Below are 21,965 nucleotides of genomic sequence, written 5' to 3'. Positions count from 1 at the left end.
TTGATGGTAGCTTTAAGATCTGTGCACAAATGCTCAATTATTTGTTGCTTTAAAATTAGTGTAGTTTCATCGGTTGCCTTAGCCACTTAAAAGGACGTTCATCTTTTATAATATTCACAAAATATATTTGAGGTTCCGGTCCCACAAATTTTGGTTCCGGTCCCATATTTTTGGTTCCGTCACTTTGGTTCCGTCTATTTAACACCGTTAGATCGAGGTGGATAGACGGTTATTAAAAATGCCAACCACTGTAAAACTTGTATAATTTAATTTATATTGAAGTTTCTGTCATCTTCTATCATATGGGATCTTGAGATTATATAGTTCCATATATCTTAAGAAAACAAAGCGCCCATTTATTGCTGGTGTACTTGTGCATTTAGTATACTATCAAGAAAAATATAAGCATATGAGGGCATGTTGTATATGTGCAGGTGCAAGAAAATTATGCGAGAATATATTTATGTATTTACTGTGTAGGTACGAAGAAAATTATGCGAGAATATATTTATGTATTTTCTGTGTAGGTACATTTTTCTTCTATTCTCATGAATGATAAAATAGCAAAGCAGGTTCTTCAAATGTTGTTGGTTCTTCAAAATCTCATGAATAATGCAACAAAAATAAAGTTCCTAATCAGTACAGCAGGTTCTGTTACAACCCCCTAAATTATCATTGCATTATGTTGAGATTTATTCTTTATTTGCAGAGGTACGCACTTCATGCTATTTATCAATGAGATGCATGCCACCCACAAGAATCCCGATTCTCTCTATATATGCCATTGGTAAAAAAAAATTGAGGAGAGCATGGGAAACACATAGGAGGACATGCAAGATCACACTGTGAACAACCTTGTATAAAGTGGTGGTTTGATTATGGATTTGGGAGAGATTGGGTGATAGGGTCAAGTACCTCAAATACGTTTGATATGGCAATATGAAGGGTAAGAGCATCTCCAGTCGCGTCCCCCAAATGATATTTGGGGGACGGCGGACAAGAAATAGAGAAAAACGTGTTCCAGTCGCGTCCCCCAAAGCTAAATAGCGCCTCATTTTATGTCCGGCGTCCCCGGTAGAGACTATGTACAGAGTCTCTACCGGGGATGCCGGACAAAAAAATAGCATCCGGACGCTTGCACGCAGCCCCTACTCCCCACATGTCATTCTCTTTTTCCACACTTTCTCTCAACTACTTTTTCCACATGGGGTGGTCCCTCTATTGAAATGCATGCATCCGGACGCTGTTTGAGGGACGCGGCTGGAAAGTGTCTCTTTTTTGTACAGATTTTTAGTCTCTTTTTGTCCGACGCGGTCCGAAACGTGCCCCAAATCATTTGTGTCGGACATTTTTTAAGGGACGCGACTGGAGATGCTCTAAGATTGACAATCTTTTGGAAGAACGTTATAGACTAGCTATCGAAACATACAATGTATATATGCATGGGTAGTTTTTGCTGGACTATCGAAGTGGTAAAACCATGAGGGAAAATGCATTGACAGCCGAAGTATTCGATTGTATAGATGGTATGCTTCTTTGATGACTTTTAAATGTTGAAACTATCCAATGACCGCGAGGGACTGATTGGACTCTGGAGTCCCGGAAGAAGAACCAGGCAGTGGTACGCTAACCCTCAATGAAATTCATGAGCTACTAGTTTTTTTTTTAGATAAACAGGGAGAGCTCCCCAGCTCCATTTTCTATTGAAAATGAAACACATAAGCGTTTTAACAGCAAAGAAAATAAAGATCCAGCCCATCAGCTAAGCTGAGGGTCTTAAGCAAAATGAAACTCTCAGAGAAAGAATAGACACAGCACCGAACAATCTAAAATTATTACAGTCCAAGCTTTCCTAGCTTCCACAAAGCCAAAACCAGCAATAGACTACGAATAAAGACCTAACTCGCTGCACCCTTTTACACGCCAAAGCCATACCATCAGATCACCACATGGATGTCGCCCGATTTCTCTGGGTGCTTTAGCAGGTAGGCTTCAGTGGCGCGTCCTTGATGGGTAGAAGCCGTGGAAGACTTCCAGGTCGAGATCCAGTCAAAGGATGTACACTTCAGTCCGGCATCAACGATGGCAACATCCTCAGTCTTCTCACCAGGGCGCTTTTGAATTTTTCCACCAGATCCCATTCCAGGGTTTTGAATGGAATCTGCCATATCCTTAGGTAAGATAGGAGCAAGCCCCATACCTGTTTCATGGACAACCAAGATTTCCTGTTAAACACCAACTGGTTCCTGTTGATCCGAATGCACCACATGATAGCAGATGAAACAACATTGGAGCTGCTCAAATTTTTTTTATTGCAAAGCCATTTTGATGCAAGGCATAAATAATCAACAATTTCTATATCAAAAATCTCTTGCACCACAGCCCAAAGCAATCTAGAAACTAAGCAGTCAAAGAACAGGTGTTTAACTGATTCTAGTTCACTACAAAGCTCACAAGTCAATGGTTTCTGAATACCCCTATGTCTAAGGTTATCCCTAGTCATGATTTTGTTTTGGGATAGCAGCCAGAGGAAGATCTGCACTCTGGGTGGGATTTTTAGTTCCCAGACAGAGGGCGGGAAAACTGGTTGGACCCCTCTAAAGTTGATGACAGCATAGAGAGATTTAGAGGAGTAAACCCCTTTTGACTCATATTTCCAGATAAGCTGGTCCTCCTCCACGGAAAAAAATGATAGTCTGAGCAATTTCAACTATCTCAAGCCACATTTACATCATCTGTGGGGGTGAAGGTTCTCCTAAAGTCACATTTTAACTATTGACCATCCCATAGATCAGCAACAGTTTTCATCTGCTGGTTAACCACAAAGTAGATATCCCAGTACTGAGTGGACAAAGGTGCATTCCCAAACCAAGTATCCTCCCAGAATCTAGCAGTCCTACCATTCCCAATTTTCCATTTATAACCAAAATTAACTACTCTAGATGCCCACATCATACCCTTCCAGAAAACATAAGGGTTTATGTCTTGGCAACAGAAGATATTAGGGTTTCTAGTGTTATATTTAGCATCAACTATCATTTTCCAAAGACTACCTTCTCCATAGATATATCTCTTAACCCAAGAGCCAACTAGGCAAATATTTAAATCTTGGAGATTAGGTATACCAAGCCCCCCATACTCTTTTCTCATACAAATAGAGGGCCAGTTAGCCAAATGTATTTTCTTATTCCCATCTACATCATCCCACATACAATTGGTTATCTGGGTATTGATAAGGTCTAGAGCCCATTTTGGGAATTTAAAAAAGGAAAGCATGTACACAGGTATACTAGATAAGACAGTTTGAATGAGAATCCTTTTTGCTTTCAAAGACAACAGTTTCCCCCTCCACCCTGCCATCCTATTAAGAAGATTGTCAACAAGAGGTTGCAGATCTTCCCTTTTTAGTTTACTAAAATGCAAAGGAAGACCTAAGTACTTAACAGGGAACTTCCTAACAACACATTGAAAGATACCTAAAAAAGGAGTAAGTTCCTCAAGCTCCATATTTATAGCCATCAGTTCACTCTTGTGATACTTGATTTTCATCCCCGGCACTTGTTCAAAGCAAGTAAGAGTCCATTTAAGATTTATAGCATTCCTTTCATTTTTTGTAGGAAGAGCAGGGTATCATCTGCATATTGTAGACTAATTACCCCACCAGGAACTAAATGTGGACATAATCCTGTGATCATGCCACAAGATGCACCCTTATTCACCATTTTGGAGAAAACATCAACCACAAAATTGAAAAGAAGGGGAGCAAAAGGGTCCCCTTGCCTCAAGCCTTTACCAGTGAGGAAAAAATCTCCCTCAATATCATTTACCTTAACCCCAACAGAGCCCCTTGGGTTATTTGCTTAATCATAGAGATAATTTTCTCCCCAAAACCTCTAAGATGAAGGATTTCATATAGAAAATCTAGATTTACTCTATCATAGGCTTTTTGATAATCTATCTTGCAAACTAAACCCTTATCTTTTCTCCTATGCACTTCATGAATGATCTCATGAGCTGAGACAACACTCTCTAAAATAAATCTACCCTTGATGAAAGCAGATTGTTGTTGGGAAATCAGTCTGTCAATCAGCAGGGAGAATCTATTGGTAATAACCTTGGTAAAAATCTTAAACACACAGTTTAGCAGACTTATAGGTGTAAACTTCCTCATCTCTTTTGCATCATCCTCTTTTGGGATCAGGGTGATCATAGAAAAAATAAGCCTGTAGATATCTAATCTATTATGATGCCAATCATCAAAGAGCTCAATAAGGTCTCCTTTAATAATATCCCGAAAAGATTGGAAGAAAAGGAAGGATAGTTCATCAGGACCAGGTGCTCCTTCAACATAAGAACCAAAAACTGCATTCTTAATCTCCTCTCCAGAAAACTCTTTCTCAAGCTCAAAGTTTTCCTGTGGAGTGACTTTTTCTTCAGGAGAGAAGAAGTCATTCAGTAATCTAATATCAGTTCTATCTTCTTTTTAAACAACTCCTTATAAAACTCATTTGCTATTTTAAGCATACCCTTTTGGTCAGCAACAGGACCATCTGACCCTTCTAAGACATTAATTCTTTTCTTCCTTGTTCTTTGATTAGCCACAGCATGGAATAGGCTGTATTCCTATCTCCCTCAAGGATATTTCTGTCCCTGGACCTCTGCCTAGCCTTAGTATCCTCAATGACCCAATAAGTATTGAGTTCAATAAGGATGTCATCTAATCTTTTCCTACCTAGTTCATCTAGAGGTTTGGTTTCAGCTAAAATGTCCAAAGAATCATATTCCTCCACGAGTTCTTTTTTGTGTTTCCTAATGTCAGCCTCTATATTAGCACTCCACCCTCTAGCTAGTCTCCTAAAATACTTACATTTATCATGCCAACTATCCATAGAAGATTTATTCCCCCTATCTAAACTCCAGGCTTTGATCACTAGATCTTTAAAATCAGGCCTGGATAACCACCACTTCTCAAATTTAAAACAACTTTTTTTGGTATTTGATCACAACCAGAGTCCCAGATAATGGGGGTGTGATCACTCCCCACCCTAGGCAAAGCTCTAGCATGAGCTAAAGGGAATCTTTATTCAAACTCAGTAGTACAAAAAATCCTATCAATTCTACTCATGATCAAGTTTTCTTGGTTATTGGCCCAAGTAAAAGCTCTACCAGTCAGCCCAATCTCTACAAGGGCCCAAATATCTACCCAAGCATTAAACTTATCAGCCCATCTATGATCAATATTACCATTACTTTTATCTAAATGGGATCTAACAAGATTAAAGTCACCCCAATAATGGCAGGTCCTTCCCAAATAAGAAAAAGCTCATGTAATTCAGAAATAAAATCATCTTTTTTCTCTTCATAGGGGAACCATAAACAGTGGTAATTCTAATAGTCACATCAGCTATCTTATTTCTAGCAACTACACTAACAGAGAAGTTCCTAATATCCCAAGTAACAACATCAAAGAGGTCAAGGTTTATACCAACCAAGATCCCTCCAGCAGAATCAACTGCAGGGAGATGATTCCAAGCAAAATTTCTATTTCCTAGAACACATTTTAAAAAGGAATTACTAAATTGTTGCTTTTTTGTTTCTTGGAAACCTATATAATCTAGTTGCAGAGGGACAAGATTTTCATCTATATACCTCTGCATACCCAGGGCTTGTATCCCTCTACCATTCCAAAAGCCACACTTCATCTAAAGATTTTCCTGGGGTGCTTGCCCCGTTTTTTCCTAGTCACATACACCCACACATTCTCACCTCTATCATCAAACTCATGATCTGTATTATACTGATCAGGAGTTTTTGGACATTCATTTGTACCAGACATAACATCTATATCTAACAAACTATCCCTAGCCTTAGAAAGGGAAAGCATCTGGGTATTAGCATTATCAAAGCTATCAGACTCCAAAGGATCCTCTACATCATTAGTATCTACATGAATCCCTATTTTCCTAGCCATATCACTTACTCTTTACTTGTAGAACATGAAAAGGGTTGGATTTGATTATACCTGCCATTTTTGTAGTAGCTCCCAGAGTATTCTTCTTATCCTTCAGCTCCATAGCTTTATCTATCACATTATTGGACCTGTCAATTCTATCACTTTGTCTGATAGGTTGCACAGGCCCCCAAGCCATCTTCTGTTTCTTCCCAGCACCTTGAGCTTCTCTTTTCTTCAGCAGATCATCAAAGGCTGGCATGATATCCTCAGGCAATTGGAGCTGTTCAGCAGCAGCTTCCTCCATCCTCGCAGCAAAAGATAAACCCTCTTCATTCCAGAAGCATGTGACTTCAGACTTCACACCCTCGTCAGCATCACTGCAACCATCCCATATGAACTGCCCATTAGTACCTATGGCTTCCTTTTCCATCAGTAACATGTACACTTTACTCCCTGGGATCACTCTTTCTTCAGGTGTGTCAGCAGTTAGCATTGCAACCTGCCTTCCATGAGATACATTTCCAGTTTCCACCTGATGATTTGAGCCACCACTAGACTCAGAGTTAGTGGTATTTCTATTTGCTTCAGACCTCCCATCAGTATCCATTCCATTTGTTCCCTTCCCAAGTCCTCCACCTGCATTGCCACTATCCTGCCCAGCAAGCACTTCTCTCTGACACCCATTTGCATTAGGTAACTCAGCAGTAAACTGCAGCTGGAAGAGCTTCCCATGGAAATTGAACAATCTACCAGCAGGGATTCTATTTGGATCTCTGCAAAGGATTTCCTCCCTAACCACCTTAGCACAATTCTTGAAGATACTTTGCCAGTCTACTTTTTTTCAACAAACCACACACTGAGACAGCTTGATCAATGATGTTCCATTCACACCAAGGAGGAAGCAGACCCCTTATCTGGATCCAAGTCTCTGCCAAGGTTTCCACAGGCTCTGGGTCATCAAACCACTTAGTAACTGAGACAGTGACCCCCTCTTTTGCTAGGCCAAACCTTGAATAACAAATCACTTGCTCCACAGGGATGTGTGGGGGAAACTACACTAAATAAGACCAATCCCCAAGCTCCCTGATCTGCCAAGGCCAATTTGTCTTGTAAATGTTAGAAAATTCCCTGGCCAGGTCCTCTCTACCAATCTCTCCATCCTCAATAGTCACCACACCACAGTTTCTAGTAGAGCTAATGGGATTAACACTCACTTTAGGGGCTTCTATGTGATAAAGCCAAGTCCATTTGCAGAGCTTCCTATGTATCTACCAATCTGGTGAGGCCTCTTGAGCACTGGGAAGTCATCCACTGCATGATTACTTGCCTTGCAGATGAAAAAACAAGGTCCTTTGGAACAGGTTGCCTTCAGATGTCCTGGCTCCCCACACCCCTCACAGATGGTGTCTGCATAGTTCAAAGAGTTTGAACAAGATGATTCTACCTTAGCTGGGCCTTTCTTCTTCTGTTGAAATCTCCCCTGCTGATTCTTGTTTCTACCTCCATAATCTCCAGTTGCTTGTTGTCCTTCCCCCCATTCTGCTGTGGGTTCACCCATTGATTTGGTTGCAAACCAAAAGGTTGCTGAGGATAAGGAAGAAAGGGACCCCCAAACCAAGGTGGAGGCATAGCACCAGACATGAATCCAAAGGGAGCTTGAGGTGGGTAAGGATAACCTTGCATATGGTTGAAATCTGGCTGAAATTGCTGATTCTGTTGCTGTTGTCGATATCCTCTACCACTGTTACCATGGCCACGAACTCTCCCTCGATCGGCCATGATCAGAACCTCCTCCTGCTCTAAATCTTTGACACCAAGCACACACAAGCCAGGTCGATCATGGGGAAGTGGTGGCAGCGGCTTGAAGGGGGAGACGCGAACCCTAGGTTCACCCCTTTTTATACAAGGACGTCTCTGCCCTAGTGGCCTGGTGGTTTGGTAGGATCCGGAGGAATATGCCATAATAGCTGCTTGTAGAAGCTTTCCACCTCATCGACCTCTGAGCAAAAGTAGTTCCAAAAGCAGTCTAACACCTCACTTCTTGTACTCTTGTCAACGGCTAAACGCCCAGACACAAAATTACTAGCAAAACACCCAAAAGCTTGGCGTCGAGGCAGAAGCCTCAGCCCTCCTTCTTCCCTTCCACTAGCGCCTGCAGAGTCTTCTCCATCAGCAAGGCTTGGTGGCTGAGAACCAGAAGAGAAGTTACCGCAATGCGATCCCTGCGTGAACCTCCATCTGAAGCTCTGATCGGCTCCCACATTGTCGGCATATGGTGGTTTGCTACCACCATTGCCATGGATAGAGGTGAGAGAGGGCGCCTGGGACGGCCTCGCTGCCCATCCTGCCCGATCGGTTGACGGGAGGCCCCCATGGCGCAGCGAGGGATTACCAACGGCGCCTCCTCCTTGCCCTTGAGCTCATCGCTGAGTAGCTTCCTCAGAGTCTTCACCTTCTGGGCAGATTTCACCCGCACAGGGCTCATGGCAGACGACCCCCTCTCCATTGAGACCGCCTGGCGAGCTCGCAGCGCACCTTGGGATGATGAAGTTCCGGTGCGGTGCGACTTGGATCGGGATCGACCCGAAAGAGCCGATGCAGAGAGCGAAATCGCGAGCTCCCGAATCAGCCGTAGATCGAGGACGGCGCACCGCTTCTTCCTCGGCCCATGCCTCGCCCAATCCAACAAACGGAAGCCACGGCTTGGAACTCCATGGATCTGCTCCTGAGCTTGATGAGTTGGGAACTTGGTCTTCTGCTCCAAACCTCTACCCGCCACCTTGTCGCGCAGGGCCTTGAATCTCGCCGCCAGCCTCCAAAACCTCTCCTCCATCTCCACCAAGCGGCACCCGCGTCAAGCACCGTCGGGGAGGGCGGCGATGTGATAGTGGGGGCAGTGGGAGAAGGCTTCGCCACAGAGCTGGATGAGGATGAGCGGACAAGCCGGCGGAGTGGCATACAGACGCGTGTCCAAAGGAGGTAGGAGAGCTAGCAAGGACTTGCTACGCGTCGTGTGCGGAGCCCGAGGTGGTTCCTCCATGAACAGGACCTCGGGTCGGAATCGACGCATCAGAATCAGACAGGACATGAGGATCCCCATCTCCTTCCTTCACCTTGACCAGAAGCGAAGAGGGGCGGCGCGACGCAGAAGGGAGATTCGGGGTGGCGGAATCCCTCCACCACGCGCGCCAGTCGGGACCCTCGCCTCCAGATAGCGGATGTGCCTCGGGAGATCTCGGGGAAGCGGAGGTCTCCACCCAACGGGATCGCACATGGCACGGCGCTCCTCCGGCGAGGCCTGAAGCAGGTAGAGGAGGTAGAATCGACGGACCAGCTTGTCGTGGAGATCCAACGCGCTTGTCCTGCGAGGCTCCTCGCGAGGAGCGAAGCCATGCGAGACTGACTGTCAACACCCGGATTTTTAAGTCCAGATGCCTATTATGCCATACATCGCAATCCCAGGAATATTGTTTTTGCGAGACATAATAGATTGATATCACATAACATCATTCATTACAACTCATAATTGTCTTACAACAAAAGGATCACATGATCCAGTTTCATTACAACACTTGATCTAATGATCCATTACATAACACAATAGCAGGAATACGTAGTAGAGGTCCATCTGCTCCACAGGCAACTGTTGACGTCAGGAGTAGTCCTAGTTATCGTAGACGTCCTGCTGTCCATCATCCTGGTACTGGGGCTCATCTTCATAGTCTGGCCATTTGAATAGCCAGGGACACATCCGTGAGTACTTTAAAGTACTCGCAAACTAAAACTAGTGTAAGCACTATCAACTATATCAATGGAATTCCAAGCTCTGGGTTCATTTGCATAAAGCCAGTTTTATTTCATAAACATTTAATAAACAAAGACTCCTCATTGGCCTAACTTAACTCAAGTGGGAACATTAGTGTCATTCCCACAACTCTGTTGTGATTCAAAGTCAAAGTAACCTTTCAAACTCAAGTCACAAGTCACCATTCATATTTTGGAAAAGTTCTGATGATGGAACAGTATGGCCTTTCCAAATATCCATGACCGCGGACGCGGCTATTCAAATAGGTTTACACTCTGCAGAGGTTGCACACTTGTGCCACAACATTTGATTACATCCGTCTGGGATAGCCCTGCATAATCATACTCAGTATGAGGATCATCAACCATTAACCTTTCAGTTACATACCCTAGTATAGGCACCTCCCCCATGAGCTTGGCCTCCCAGTGAGGGCAAACCGCCAACTTGGGAACTGCACAAGGCTTGGGTAGGAAATTCACCTCATTTCACATCATTTCACTTTCAACGGAGGCAGCCTCGGCATAACCCCTATGACGCTTGTTCAGAGGGAACCCATACTAAGACACATAAATTTCCAGTTAAAGCCTTACCCATAATCAGGTATTGTGGGGGTACTCAACAATTGGAATGGTATCGCATCCGAACCCAATCATCAGTTTTTATCAAAATCACCATGTCATTCAAGTCACATTCACCTTCAAAATCTTTCAATAGAATGACTCATCATTCCAAGGTTTTCAAAGTCAAGAATTTCACAAGTTCCCATCTAGAGTAGTCAATTTTAGTTTTAGCACTAGCAACTAGTTATGAGGGGTGCTAACTAGTTTGTAGCTCTCTAGGCTAACTTTGATGTTCTTGTACTACTCCATATCTAGACTCAAGTTAACTATAAAAGTAAACCTTGATAAGCGAAGTAAAAGTTTTTTAAGATAAAAACTGGGACTTGGAAAGTAAAACACAAAGTAGTATGGTATTGGTGCCTTGCTCAAGTAGAGCTTGCACTTGGGTAACTTGCAAGAGTATAGCTTGCCTTGATTGGTACAGTTGTGAAAGTGTTCTTCTTCTTCCTCGTAGAAGACCTCCTCCTCCTAGTAGTCTCCGGTACTAGCGTCTATAAACGAATACGAGGATACAATCACCAAACAATACTTAAGTAGACTAATTAGCCTTAATGGCTCACACAAGATGATCTAGCATCATCCTAAGCATCACTCAACATCACACTAGGGTTTCTATTTATTTCCTTTGGAGAAATAATTTCCTCTTATTGAATCTTGTTAAGATTTAATCTCCTCAAATAACAAGTTATGAACACATGTTGACCAAGGTTAGCACTTCACACTTATCATTTGAGAAACATGATTTAAATGAGGTACTATACCTCATGCCATTTAAATCCTACTTTGATTTAATATCCTCAAGTAAGCAATGATGAGACCATGCAACTAAGGTCATCACCTTACTTCATAATACTTGGGAAGATGATTTAAATGAGATGCTACATCTCATAGATTTGAAATTCCAAATTTGAAATGATTTAAATGAGCTAGAAATGACTATATAGCCATTATTTGAATCTAGCTCATGATCATGCACACAACTAAGTCATGTTTTACATAATCAATTAGACCAAGTGAAATGTGACTTATGAGAGTTGGAATCAACTCAAAATCACTTATGGTTGATTTTTAATAAGCTTTTGAAGTTTGAAAACCTACTGCATTGTTATTTTTATCACATAAATTCTACTAAGAATCTAGGGTTGAGACCAGTGGGGTTTGATAGAGATTTTCATAAGCTTTCCAAAGATATAAAGTTCACAAAAATTGGCTCACTAGATTTGAAGTTATCAAATTTTGAAATTGGCACTAGTAATGAATTTGACTGAAAAGATTTAATTCGATTTTAAATTGTTGGGCTTGGCGGGAAATGAACATGGGCCAGGAGAGGGGAAAAAGAACTGGGCCGGCCCAGCTACGCGTCCAGCGCGAGCAGTCCGCCTGACAAGGTGGGGCCTAGACGTCAGTGGCACTTAACAGCCGAAACGGTATGGATCAACGAGGACCGTTAGATTAGAGGGAGATCGAGCGGCCATGGTTCGTCTCCTTCCTCGATAGAAGGGGGCGAGCACGAACCCTACCGGCGACAGCGAGGGTCGTCGGCGGCGTACCTGGGCTCAGGCAGGACTCGGCGAAGCGGGCGATCGAACGAGGAGAAGATGGCGAGGCAGAGGGTGGTCGCGGCAGCTCCTGAGATGGACGAAATCGACGGCGTCATCGAGCTACTGCTGTGGCGGACTCCGGCGAAATTGGAGCTACTCCGGCTAAATTGGGGAGGGGGAAGTGGTCAGGGAGTTTCAGGAGAAGGAGGGGAGGCGACTGGTGTGCTGAGAGGAGGAAGGGGAAGGCTCTATTTATAGGGGCGCGAGGTGGCTGAGGGGGTGCGGCAGGTCATCATCGTCGACGCGTCTACAGGGAATGAGAGGAGGGGGCGCTGATGCAGAGGCGTTGGCGATGTCATGGCGGTCTTGGGGACCGTCCTTGTGCAGCAGAAGGAGGACGGGGGCGTGCAGGCGACGTCATTTTCCTCTCAGTACCGTGGCGGAGGTCATCGTCGGGGGCGTCAGCTACAGCGCTAGCGCGGGCAGGTGGGCATGTCTACGGTGTCGCTGACGTCGAGGAGATCGTGCAGGTGCTAGGAGAGAGGGAAGGGAGGACAGACGCGACGAGAGCAAGAGGTGTCCTGGCGCGTCTAGAGACGTGCCAGTGCACGCTCTGGCGCGCCTGGGCATGGTGACCACGCTGCGTTCTGGGTGTTGGCTTCTTCTTCTTGACCTAAGATCGTGTCTGGCAGGCTCAGTATGGTGTGAAGAAGCTATGTGACATGGGCAGAGGGAGAGAAGAGGACTAGAGGCAGGTGATGACATGGTGGTGAGCATGAGGTTGACATGGAGTGGCATGAGGATGCTTTGGGCATTTTTCTTTGTCTCTGAGGTTTTGTCATGCATGAGTGAGGTGAGACCAGTGGGTTTGGCAAGGTGAGAGGGACTAGAGAGAGCTAGAGCATGCATATTTGATTATTGCCAAAGTGTATGTGACATAGGCAAGGTCCTTGGCATGGCTTGTTGTGATGGTGACCATGCAACACTAGGTGAGGTCATTTAGAGGTACAAGCTACTGTAGATGAGCCAAATAGAGAGAGGGTGAGAGGTACATAGTTGTTGGAATAGTGGTTGTACCCTAATTTTACTCTATGTTCTCCACCTATATGACAAGCAAAGGTCTCCTTTGTTTTTGAATTTGGCCAAATTTCTACATAGGAGTGATCTAAACAAAGTTTCGCAACCATTTGTGGTCTTGGTTTGGGTTTTGGAAGTGCTTTGTGAAAATTCCAAAATTTGAGGCAATCTAGAATCTGTTTCAACATTGCCACTTTGCATCCTTATAATAATCAATAGAAAAGGAACTGGTCAAAGTGGTCAACATCGAAAGTGTTCATCTTGATGAGGTCTTGGATGAGGTGCAAAGATTTTGGAGAGTTTGGTTTAGAAATATCTTAATCCAGGGGCTCAAAGTGGGTAAGATGTTAAAATTGTCACATGTGACCATTATCACATGTAACTAGGTTTTAGATTTTTTGTTTGATTTGGTTTTGGTTTCTTTGATGCAAAAGGGATCCTTTTGAGTTTAAAAGAGTTTCCAAACCATGTGCACAAATTTATATGGCCTAGGTTAAAGATTTTCAAAAATGGCCATAGGCCCATATGTGAGGGTTTTTGCAATTTCTCAAATCTTTTTCTTGCTTTCTCTTTGATCCAAAGGATCATGGTTTTGGGTTCAATTGAGGTTGGTTGGGTTGATGGAGGGTTTCATCATTTGGGTAAAGTAAATAGGGCATAGTCCATTATTAGAGAAATGGCCATAAGCCCACATATGCCTCACCCTTTTATTTTATTTTCTTTTTATTTGTTCCTCTTTGGTTTTGAGAAAGGGTAGTGTTTAGGGTTTTGAGAGATGTTCCCACTTTAAACAAACTAACATGGCAAAGCTCACTACATACTTGTATGAGCACTATGCACATCAAGTGTTTTAAATAAAGTTTTTGTTGGCTGCAATTTTTGAAAAAGGGAAAATCATTTTATCTTCGTTTTTTTTTTTAAATTGGGATGTTACACTGACCCTCTCTGCTCCCTGCCTGGGGACGACATCCGCTCCCTCCGCCGCGCTTTGGAGAGCCTGGAAGGGGAAGGCGGCGGCGGAGGAGCGAGGAAAGGCCGGCGGCAGAGGGCGCATCCAGGGGGATAGAGCTAATAGTTTTACTCTACTGTTTCGTTTTGGTTATGTAAGAACTGCTAAACAAAGCTTCCAGTTCAATGGTGGAGTGTGCATGGTTTTCAAAGGTGTCGGCATTTTTAAGCCCCTATGATATCATCGTTGTTGATCAAGTAATACTCATCCGAGCTACAGGTTCAGCAGCGCGGCGCCTCGGTCAAGCTCCAGGCGCAGCAGCTTGATGGCGGGCGGGAGGCGATCTAGCGGCGGGGAACCAATGCGGCGGGCTGGCGGCGGCGGCAAGAACGGCTCTACCCTAAGCGACATGAGCCACCGCCGCAATCACAAGCAGCCATGGACGCATGGACACGAAACTGAAGAAACACCTAAACAAATACAGCGTTCATCTGAAACCGACCACGCGAGGAGTTTACACGTCACGCACAACCGCCCCAGACAACGAAACGCTGACACACAAGCATGCGAGGTGGGTCCCGCGAAAACTAAGAAATATTCCTTACAGCAATAGGATAAACAACTATGGATTGCTTAACTCCTTACAGCAACAGGAGCCCTGGCTTCATTTCTAATAAAAATGGGGCTGAGGGCTCCCTCCTTTTCAGGGCGAGCTAATGCTTATGCTCCTCCCTATTGGATATTTTCAAATTTAACTGAAACTTTTCTCTTAAAAGCATCACGCATTGGTATTTTCAAATTTAACTAATTTTTTGTCCATGAATATGTTTTCTCACTCCTACGAAAATCGTAAATTTCGAGAAATCCATCCGAAATTTCAACCAATTTTTGTTTCCCTCTTCAGCCCTTTAAAGAGAAAATATTTGAACAATGCAGGGAGTAAATTACATAATCTAGCATAATTGAAGCAGTGGTTGCAGGTCGGTACCATTTCTGGCAATTTTTGGGAAAAACTACAACTTCTAAGACAGGAGCAACAAATCAACCAAATCTTGGGTAAACAACGGATTAGCTCATTAGCATCACGGCCTTAGAGCATGTACAATGGTCTTATCTTAGTCTTATCTTAGAAATGCCACATAAGATAATTGCTGAGTTGGAGAAGAGAAAAATAAATAAAAAAAAAGATCTTTGCCTTCTCTTGGCTAAGAGGTCATCTCTTAGCACAATATGTCTCACCATATTTTTAGGAATACACGAGACTAAAGATAAAATTAAAAAATAATCTATTATATACCATGTTTTGTTGTCATATCTGAAGGTATAAGATAAGACCGTCTTATCAACAACTGTACATGCCCTTATTGTCAGAGCTGAACTCGCACTCAAACGGCCGTGTCTTCCGTTAGCAAAAACTGGCCTTGACCAAAATCCTTTTCTTACCCGTGCAGATCTTGTGGGAAAAAATAAGCTAAAAAAAAGGAACGGCAACTGCCTCCATAAGAGCATGTCTAACAGGTCCTGTATTTCGCAGCCCCGTATAATGCTCACATTTCGCCCCGTATCGAAAACTTGCTAACGGAAGAGTCATTCCGTCTAGCAGACCCCGTATTTTGCCCCGTATTTTCAAAAATAAAAACCCCGGGAAGTTCATCTTCATTGATCATACTACGGATCATACATACATTGCGATCATACTACGGATCATACATACATTGCGATCATACTACGGATCATACATACATTGCGATCATACTACGGATCATACTACATCTATCCTACATCTACTCGTCAAGGATGACGAAGGGGATGAACGCGATGGAGGCCGCCTCCTCCTGCGCCTCCCGCGCCTCGAACTCCCGGACGGCGGCGATGGCCGCCGCCTCCTCCTCTGCCTCCGCCCGAGCTTTCTCGGCGGCATCCTTCTCGGCCACCGCACGCCGGAAGGCCGCCTCCTCCACTGCCTCCTCCTCTGCCGCCTCCTCTTCCTCCTCGCCGCCTCCGCTTCCTCCGCCGCTGGTGCTGCTGATGGTCGCCGCCCATGCCGCCTTGGACGCGCGGTCGCGCTACCACTCGGCGAGCCACTTCTCGAAGGCTCCGCCGCTCATCGGCTTGAGCGGCGGGTCTTGTCGGTACCACCGCCCACCCGCGGCGTACTCCCGGAGCGAATCCGGCACGTACAGCGCGCCGGTGTATCGGCACGCCGCACGGCGGCTCCCGGCGGCGGATCTCTTGCACTTGAGCCGCCACGCCTCCTCAACGGTGTCCGGCGAGCGGACGGTGTCCGGCGAGCGGGATCGCTTCGATCCGCTCGCCGGCGAGGCAGTACTACGGCGGCGGGAGTCCATGCCGGAGATGGGGTGGAATGCGGCGCGGGGGAGTGAGGAATTTCTCGCCGGAGCAGGATGGAGGAGGCGGCGGCGCACGACGGAGCTAGGGTTGCGAGTGAGGGGTTAACCCCTCACTCGCACCTGCGCCCAGTATAAGTAGGGGGCGACGGGGCCGATTTCCTGGGCCCCATATTCCGCCGAAACGGGCCAGCCCGAATACGAGGCCTGCTAGACGGCCCATATCGCGCCTGCCCCATATCCCGCCGGAATTTTACGGGGTGGGCGGGTTATACGGGGCCTGTTAGACATGCTCTAACCAGCGCGCAGCCCGTCCCTGCTTCAGCACGGCGAGGCTGAAGAAGCACGAGGCGGCGGCGCTGCGCGTTGGCTCGCCTTGGCTCCTGGGCGGCGCCTTGGCTCGCGCTCGCCCACCCAGCCCATTCCCGGCCCCTGGCCGGACCTCGCCCTCGTCCGTCCTTGCCGGCGCTTGCGTCGCGCGGCCCCTTGCCAGCCTCTGGCCGCGCCGCCCTGGCGGGACCTCGTCGGCACCGTCCTGGCAGGAGTTCGTCCCCCCCTCGGTTGAACCTACCCGCGCCCGTTCTGGCATCGAGGCTCCTCGCCACCGCGGTGGAGGCAGGATCTACGAGCGCATGCGCCCCCGACGATCTTCAACACGAGCACCGCCATCGAATCTGCGGGCACGAGCGCCGGCGACGCGTGCGGAACCAGCCAGGCGGCACGCAGGGAACGCCGGGAACTCACCGGCGGGGCGCGCGGTTGAGGACGGCGAGGTGGTGGCACCGCTGGCCGTGCTCGGGAGGCCACGCGGGAGAGCGCGGAGGGACGGCATGCGCTCATCTATTAATTAAAAGTTGCTCAGTTTTTTAGGAGAAAACCGATCGAAAACCTACAACACCAGAGCTAAACTCATACCAACAACATACCCAGAAGAGAACAACATCAAAAGTAATACTTTAGAACATTTGCAAGATCAATCGATTTAATATAGGCATGGGTGAAAATATACTATGGATCTTTATTTCAACAATAAAATCGCTGTGCAATAAATAAACAAAATCTCAAGTCACTTTGGGCTTTTATTCTGGAGAGTTACTAGAATGTTCTGGGCCTTAAAGACTTACGCCCGTGACCAGGTTTAAGTTTTTCACAAACAACTCGACTCAGTAAGGTGCAGATCCCAAATAGTAATCTGTAACATGAGCTGCGACCAAATGCACAAGCAGATAGTGGCTGAACACACAATATAAAAATCCTCGCGAAAAAGATGTAATGCAGTAACTTCGATGCAAGGATGCCACATGCCAACCAAGATAGCATTATCAGGATTCAAGAGGGAAAGTAATGTATCAAAAACAGTTACATGAAGATGAAGGCCTCGGGCCCGTAGTTTCTCAAAATAAAAAAAATAGTCAGAGTTTCAATGCGGTTCTCGTTTAGAAGACAACTCTGGAACATGTTATTCGGGAATTAACATGAGGTGACAAACTGAGGTTGGATCTTCCTTTTCCAATATAATCATATAGTTGGACAGATACATAGTTTCCCAAGTTCTCTTCATAATCCTGCTTCCTCTCTTCTTCTCTGTATGTTTTCAGAACCTATAAACAATTCGTGTTCACAAAAGGGCAATAAGATTGGTTCACTCATATAGTCACTAAGGTAACATATATGTATTGCTTGCAACAACTACTGTTAACATATTTAGCTGTAGCGTGTTAAAATAAGATGGCAATGGTAATAATATAACTACGGCTAATGCGCTTGGCAGGAATCTACTAACTGCAAATTGCACAAGTCAAATCAAATAAGCAACAACATGATAAAATCAGATCACAAACAGAGTGTGTGACTATAAAAAAATGCTAACTGAGACAAATGTAAGAATTTTGTGTCTTTACTGTCTACTGGCATCATTTGTACCTTCATCATTCATTGGGTAATGTGAAGCTTGGTGTTTGCTCCTTCAGCGCGAATGCAGACTGACACGTGGAACCTTCAACTGCGCATTTTGTGCCCGGATGTTCTTAATCAGTTCCGTGAACGATTCAGGTATGTATCGGTACTCGTGGAACATGAGTCCTTTAGACCTACATATGTTGAGGAAGAATGACACTAGAAATTAGATTTACACAATACATTCATTCGTTGCGGTGGATACTGGTGAGGTGCGACTGTGCTAGGGAGGGAACTGAGAAGGAAAACGTACCACTGACGAGGATTGCAGTAGCAGTAGGCTCTGTTGGACAAGGCGACGCCTAAGCAACGCTTAAGCACGCTTAGGCACTAGGCGATGGACAAACGCCTCGCCTAGGGCATAAGCGGGAGTCTAGGCAGTGCAACAAAGAAAGTGTCTTCCTCAATAAGAAATTCATGCCATACTTCACTAACGAGCTAGATCGGCATTATTCTAAAGCTAGTAATTAGAAATTTACGCATTTACATGCTCTAGATTAATGTGTATTCACATATATATACACACCCATACACACACTTGATGGTATAAACTATTCCCGCCTAGGCTATGCCTAGAGCGCTTAAGCATCGCCTAGGCTCTAGGAGAATGCCAACCGCCTCGCTTACGCCTAGCGCTTTTTCCAACCTCCAGTAGGTGATAAGATGATCAGCAATGGTGAAGGGGCGCACAGATGGGCGGATCCTATCCTTCCCGTCATGTATTTGGCAAGACTCGGCCAAGGGCTCGGACAAACCAGTCCCCAGTGAGTGCATCACGATGGGAAACGTACCTAAACTGAAACAAATGGAGTTACTGCTCAAAGAAGGGAGGTCCCTGGCCGAAACAGACAGGCATCGGTCGTCGCCGAGAAACAGCACATTGTCACCTAAGCTGTTCACCGGGATAAGCTTGTGGTGCTGGCTGTTCAGATCCACCGCATAGAGCCTGAAGGCTACTCCTGGTGACCAGTCCCACGAATTTTCCTCAGGAACCGGGTGCTGGACGAATTTTCCTCAGGAACCGAGCAGCATCCTTCCACCAGACTCCACCAAGAGAAAATCACAAACCATAGAGTTCTCCTTGGAAGGGCAAGGTTCTCAAAACATGAAGCCCTCTGTGGAGGACCTCCCAATCTGAACCTGGGTTGGCGCCGAGCACAACATTTGAGCACATGAAGCAGACCACCACAGCGATGGAGTTCTCCGAGGACACGCTGCTGCATACCGCTGCATTCATGTTGAGCAGAGACTTCTTCATCCTGATCACCTCATGGTAGATGGGGGCGAGGGGCGGGAGATCAACCACAACTCGCGTGAACGGATTTAGCACGCTGACCACGGTCTTGGTCTTGTGCATGAGGATGACGAGGCCGTCGGTGAAGCCGACGATCCTGTGCCCCCGGAGTTCCCGGAGGGGGACGCGGAGGCGCCTGGCCGTGCGCGTATGGAAGAAGACGATCTGTCCGGCATCGTCTGGGCGGACGGCGTCGCCGTCGCAGAGCGCGACCCAGTCGCGGGGGCGGAGGCGGGGATCACGCAGAGTAGGGTCGCACGGCCTGGGCGTGCAGGCGCGCCAGTCGGAACAAACGGCGCGGAAGGAGATGTAATCTACCACGTCGCGGTCGAGGATACGGCAGGTGATGAGGCCAACTATGTCCGTGGGCAGGGACGCCCAGCCGCTGATTGCTTGCGCCGACGCAGGGCGCTTGCACGCGGCGAGCTTTGCCAAGGTGGCACCTTTTCGCTTCCTTCCCGCCGCCGCCCTGGCCGGAGCAGAAGTCGGCAGTTTCCTCACCATCGCTCGCGGTTTCCTTCTGCAAATCACAGCCTGTGGACTTGATTGGATCTTTTCCGTCCCACCCCCAAGCTATGTTATACAGGCTACTGCTCGGACACTGACCTCAGCTCGGATTGAGGGAAAATCAATCTGCTTCTCCTAATTGAGGTCGGAAATGTGTACCACCTACTAGTATGATGGTTAGCACTTTAGCAGGATCTGACGAATTGAACAAGAGAAGGATCTGAACTTGGAAGGGGGGAGAAAAGAGGGAGAGAATTTCGTTCAGTTTCCTTTCTCATTCATCTCATGCCTTAATTCAGTTACAGCAGTTTGGAGATATACCCAACCACACACACGCAGCTGGCACGCAGGCCCACAACACACTTTGCTAAACACCCCTCCACTCTTTCGTCACCAGCCATTGAGTCCCTGGTGACGCCGCGTATGCCTAAGGCATGTTGTCCTGCGTGACAATTCCCCCTTGAGGAGCACTTGCTTGTCCCCAAGCAAGCATCTCTGGAAACTTGGATGTAATTACCTCCCAGTCTTCCCATGTAGCGTAATCTTCAGGTAATGAGGTCCATTTCAGAAGCACTTGGACAACTGCAGCATTACCTTTCTTCACCATGCGTCTGTCCAGAATCTTCTCCGGCACTGTCGGAGTCGTGTCCAAAGATGGAAAAGTGGGTAGGTCTTTGTATACTGGAGTGTAATCTGGACAAAACTCTTTCAGCTGAGAAACATGGAAAACCGGGTGTACCAAACTCCCAGGTGGTAACTGCAGTTTATAAGCCACTTTCCCTATCTTCTCCAGAATCTCATAGGGCCCAAAATATTTGTATGCCAACTTAGGATATATGCGATTAACCACGGATTTCTGCACATATGGCTGAAGTTTGAGCAATACCTTATCTCCAACTGGAAACTCCTTTTCAGTTCTGTTCCTGTCTGCTTTAAGTTTCATGCGATTGCTTGCAACAGCTAGCTTGGCCTTGAGCACCTCTAGATGGGCAGAGCGATCTACCAACATGGCAGGGGCATCTTGATCTACCTCTATCGTTGGCATAGCGCCCAACTCTGGTTCATGCCCATATAAGGCTTTGAATGGCGACATACCAATGGAAGAGTGATTGCACGAGTTGTACCAGAATTCTGCGAGGGAGAGCCATTGCTTCCAATTCTTCGAGTTTTCTTGAATGCTACAGCGAAGGTACATTTCCAGGCTCTGGTTTACTCGTTCCGTCTGGCCATCCGTCTGCGGGTGATAAGCTGTAGTGAATTTCAACTTAGTCCCGAGTTTCTGAAACAACTGCCGCCAGAAAATGCTTGTGAAGATGGATCCACGATCAGAAACAATTGACTTAGGCATGCCGTGAAGTTTTACCACGGAATCAATGAACACTCGCGCCACTTGCGGAGCTGTAAACGGGTGTTTCATGGGCACAAAGTGCGCGTATTTGGTGAACCTATCAACAATCACCAGAATAGTATTGGCGCCTTCTGAGAGTGGTAAACCCTCCACAAAGTCAATTGTGATGTCTTTCCAAGGGCCCTCTGGCACGGGTAATGGCTGTAACAGTCCTTGGGGATGTTGGTTGAGATGTTTGGCATGTTGACACACATCACACTGCTTCACAAACGCCTGTACTGATGTCTTCATGCCTGACCACGCAAAGAGACGTTTCAGTCTTTGAAAAGTCACCTCCACTCCAGAATGTCCACCAATGGCACTAGCATGGAGAGCTGCAATCAACTTTGTCTGAAGAGCCGAATTTGCCCCCACCCAGACTCTGCCGCGATATCTTATCAAGCCATTTGTCAGCGCATACCCTTGATTATCAGGGCTGATCACTGCTAGCTCAGTAAGACGCCTTTGTGCATCCAAGTCAGTGACGTAAGTATTCAGCACTTCTTGTAGCCAGGCAGGTTTGATCTC

At 46.2% G+C, this 21,965-nt stretch overlaps 1 protein-coding gene and 1 long non-coding RNA gene across 2 annotated transcripts; both read right to left on the bottom strand.

The window, feature by feature from the left end:
* Positions 1-17,649: 17,649 nt before the first annotated feature.
* LOC127306312 (uncharacterized) lies at positions 17,650-18,529 on the bottom strand. The gene is made up of 3 exons (XR_007854594.2): positions 18,503-18,529; positions 18,217-18,383; positions 17,650-17,894 (listed from the first exon to the last, which is right to left on the bottom strand). It is a non-coding gene; the product is annotated as an uncharacterized lncRNA (long non-coding RNA).
* A 415-nt stretch (positions 18,530-18,944) lies between these two features.
* Positions 18,945-20,464, bottom strand: LOC127306311 (uncharacterized). Its single transcript, XM_051336929.2, has one exon. It carries the CDS (start codon positions 20,045-20,047, stop codon positions 19,310-19,312), a length of 738 nt encoding a protein of 245 aa, XP_051192889.1. The 5' UTR covers positions 20,048-20,464; the 3' UTR covers positions 18,945-19,309.
* Between the last annotated feature and the right edge of the window lie 1,501 nt (positions 20,465-21,965).

This window comes from Lolium perenne, chromosome 6 (assembly GCF_019359855.2).
Source record: "Lolium perenne isolate Kyuss_39 chromosome 6, Kyuss_2.0, whole genome shotgun sequence".
NCBI lineage: Eukaryota > Viridiplantae > Streptophyta > Magnoliopsida > Poales > Poaceae > Lolium > Lolium perenne.
This window is presented reverse-complemented; position numbering and strand designations above follow the sequence as displayed.

Coding starts and splice junctions, on each gene's coding strand:
- LOC127306311 (XM_051336929.2), bottom strand. CDS start 20,047: ATGGTGAGGAAACTGCCGACTTCTGCTCCGGCCAGGGCGGCGGCGGGA.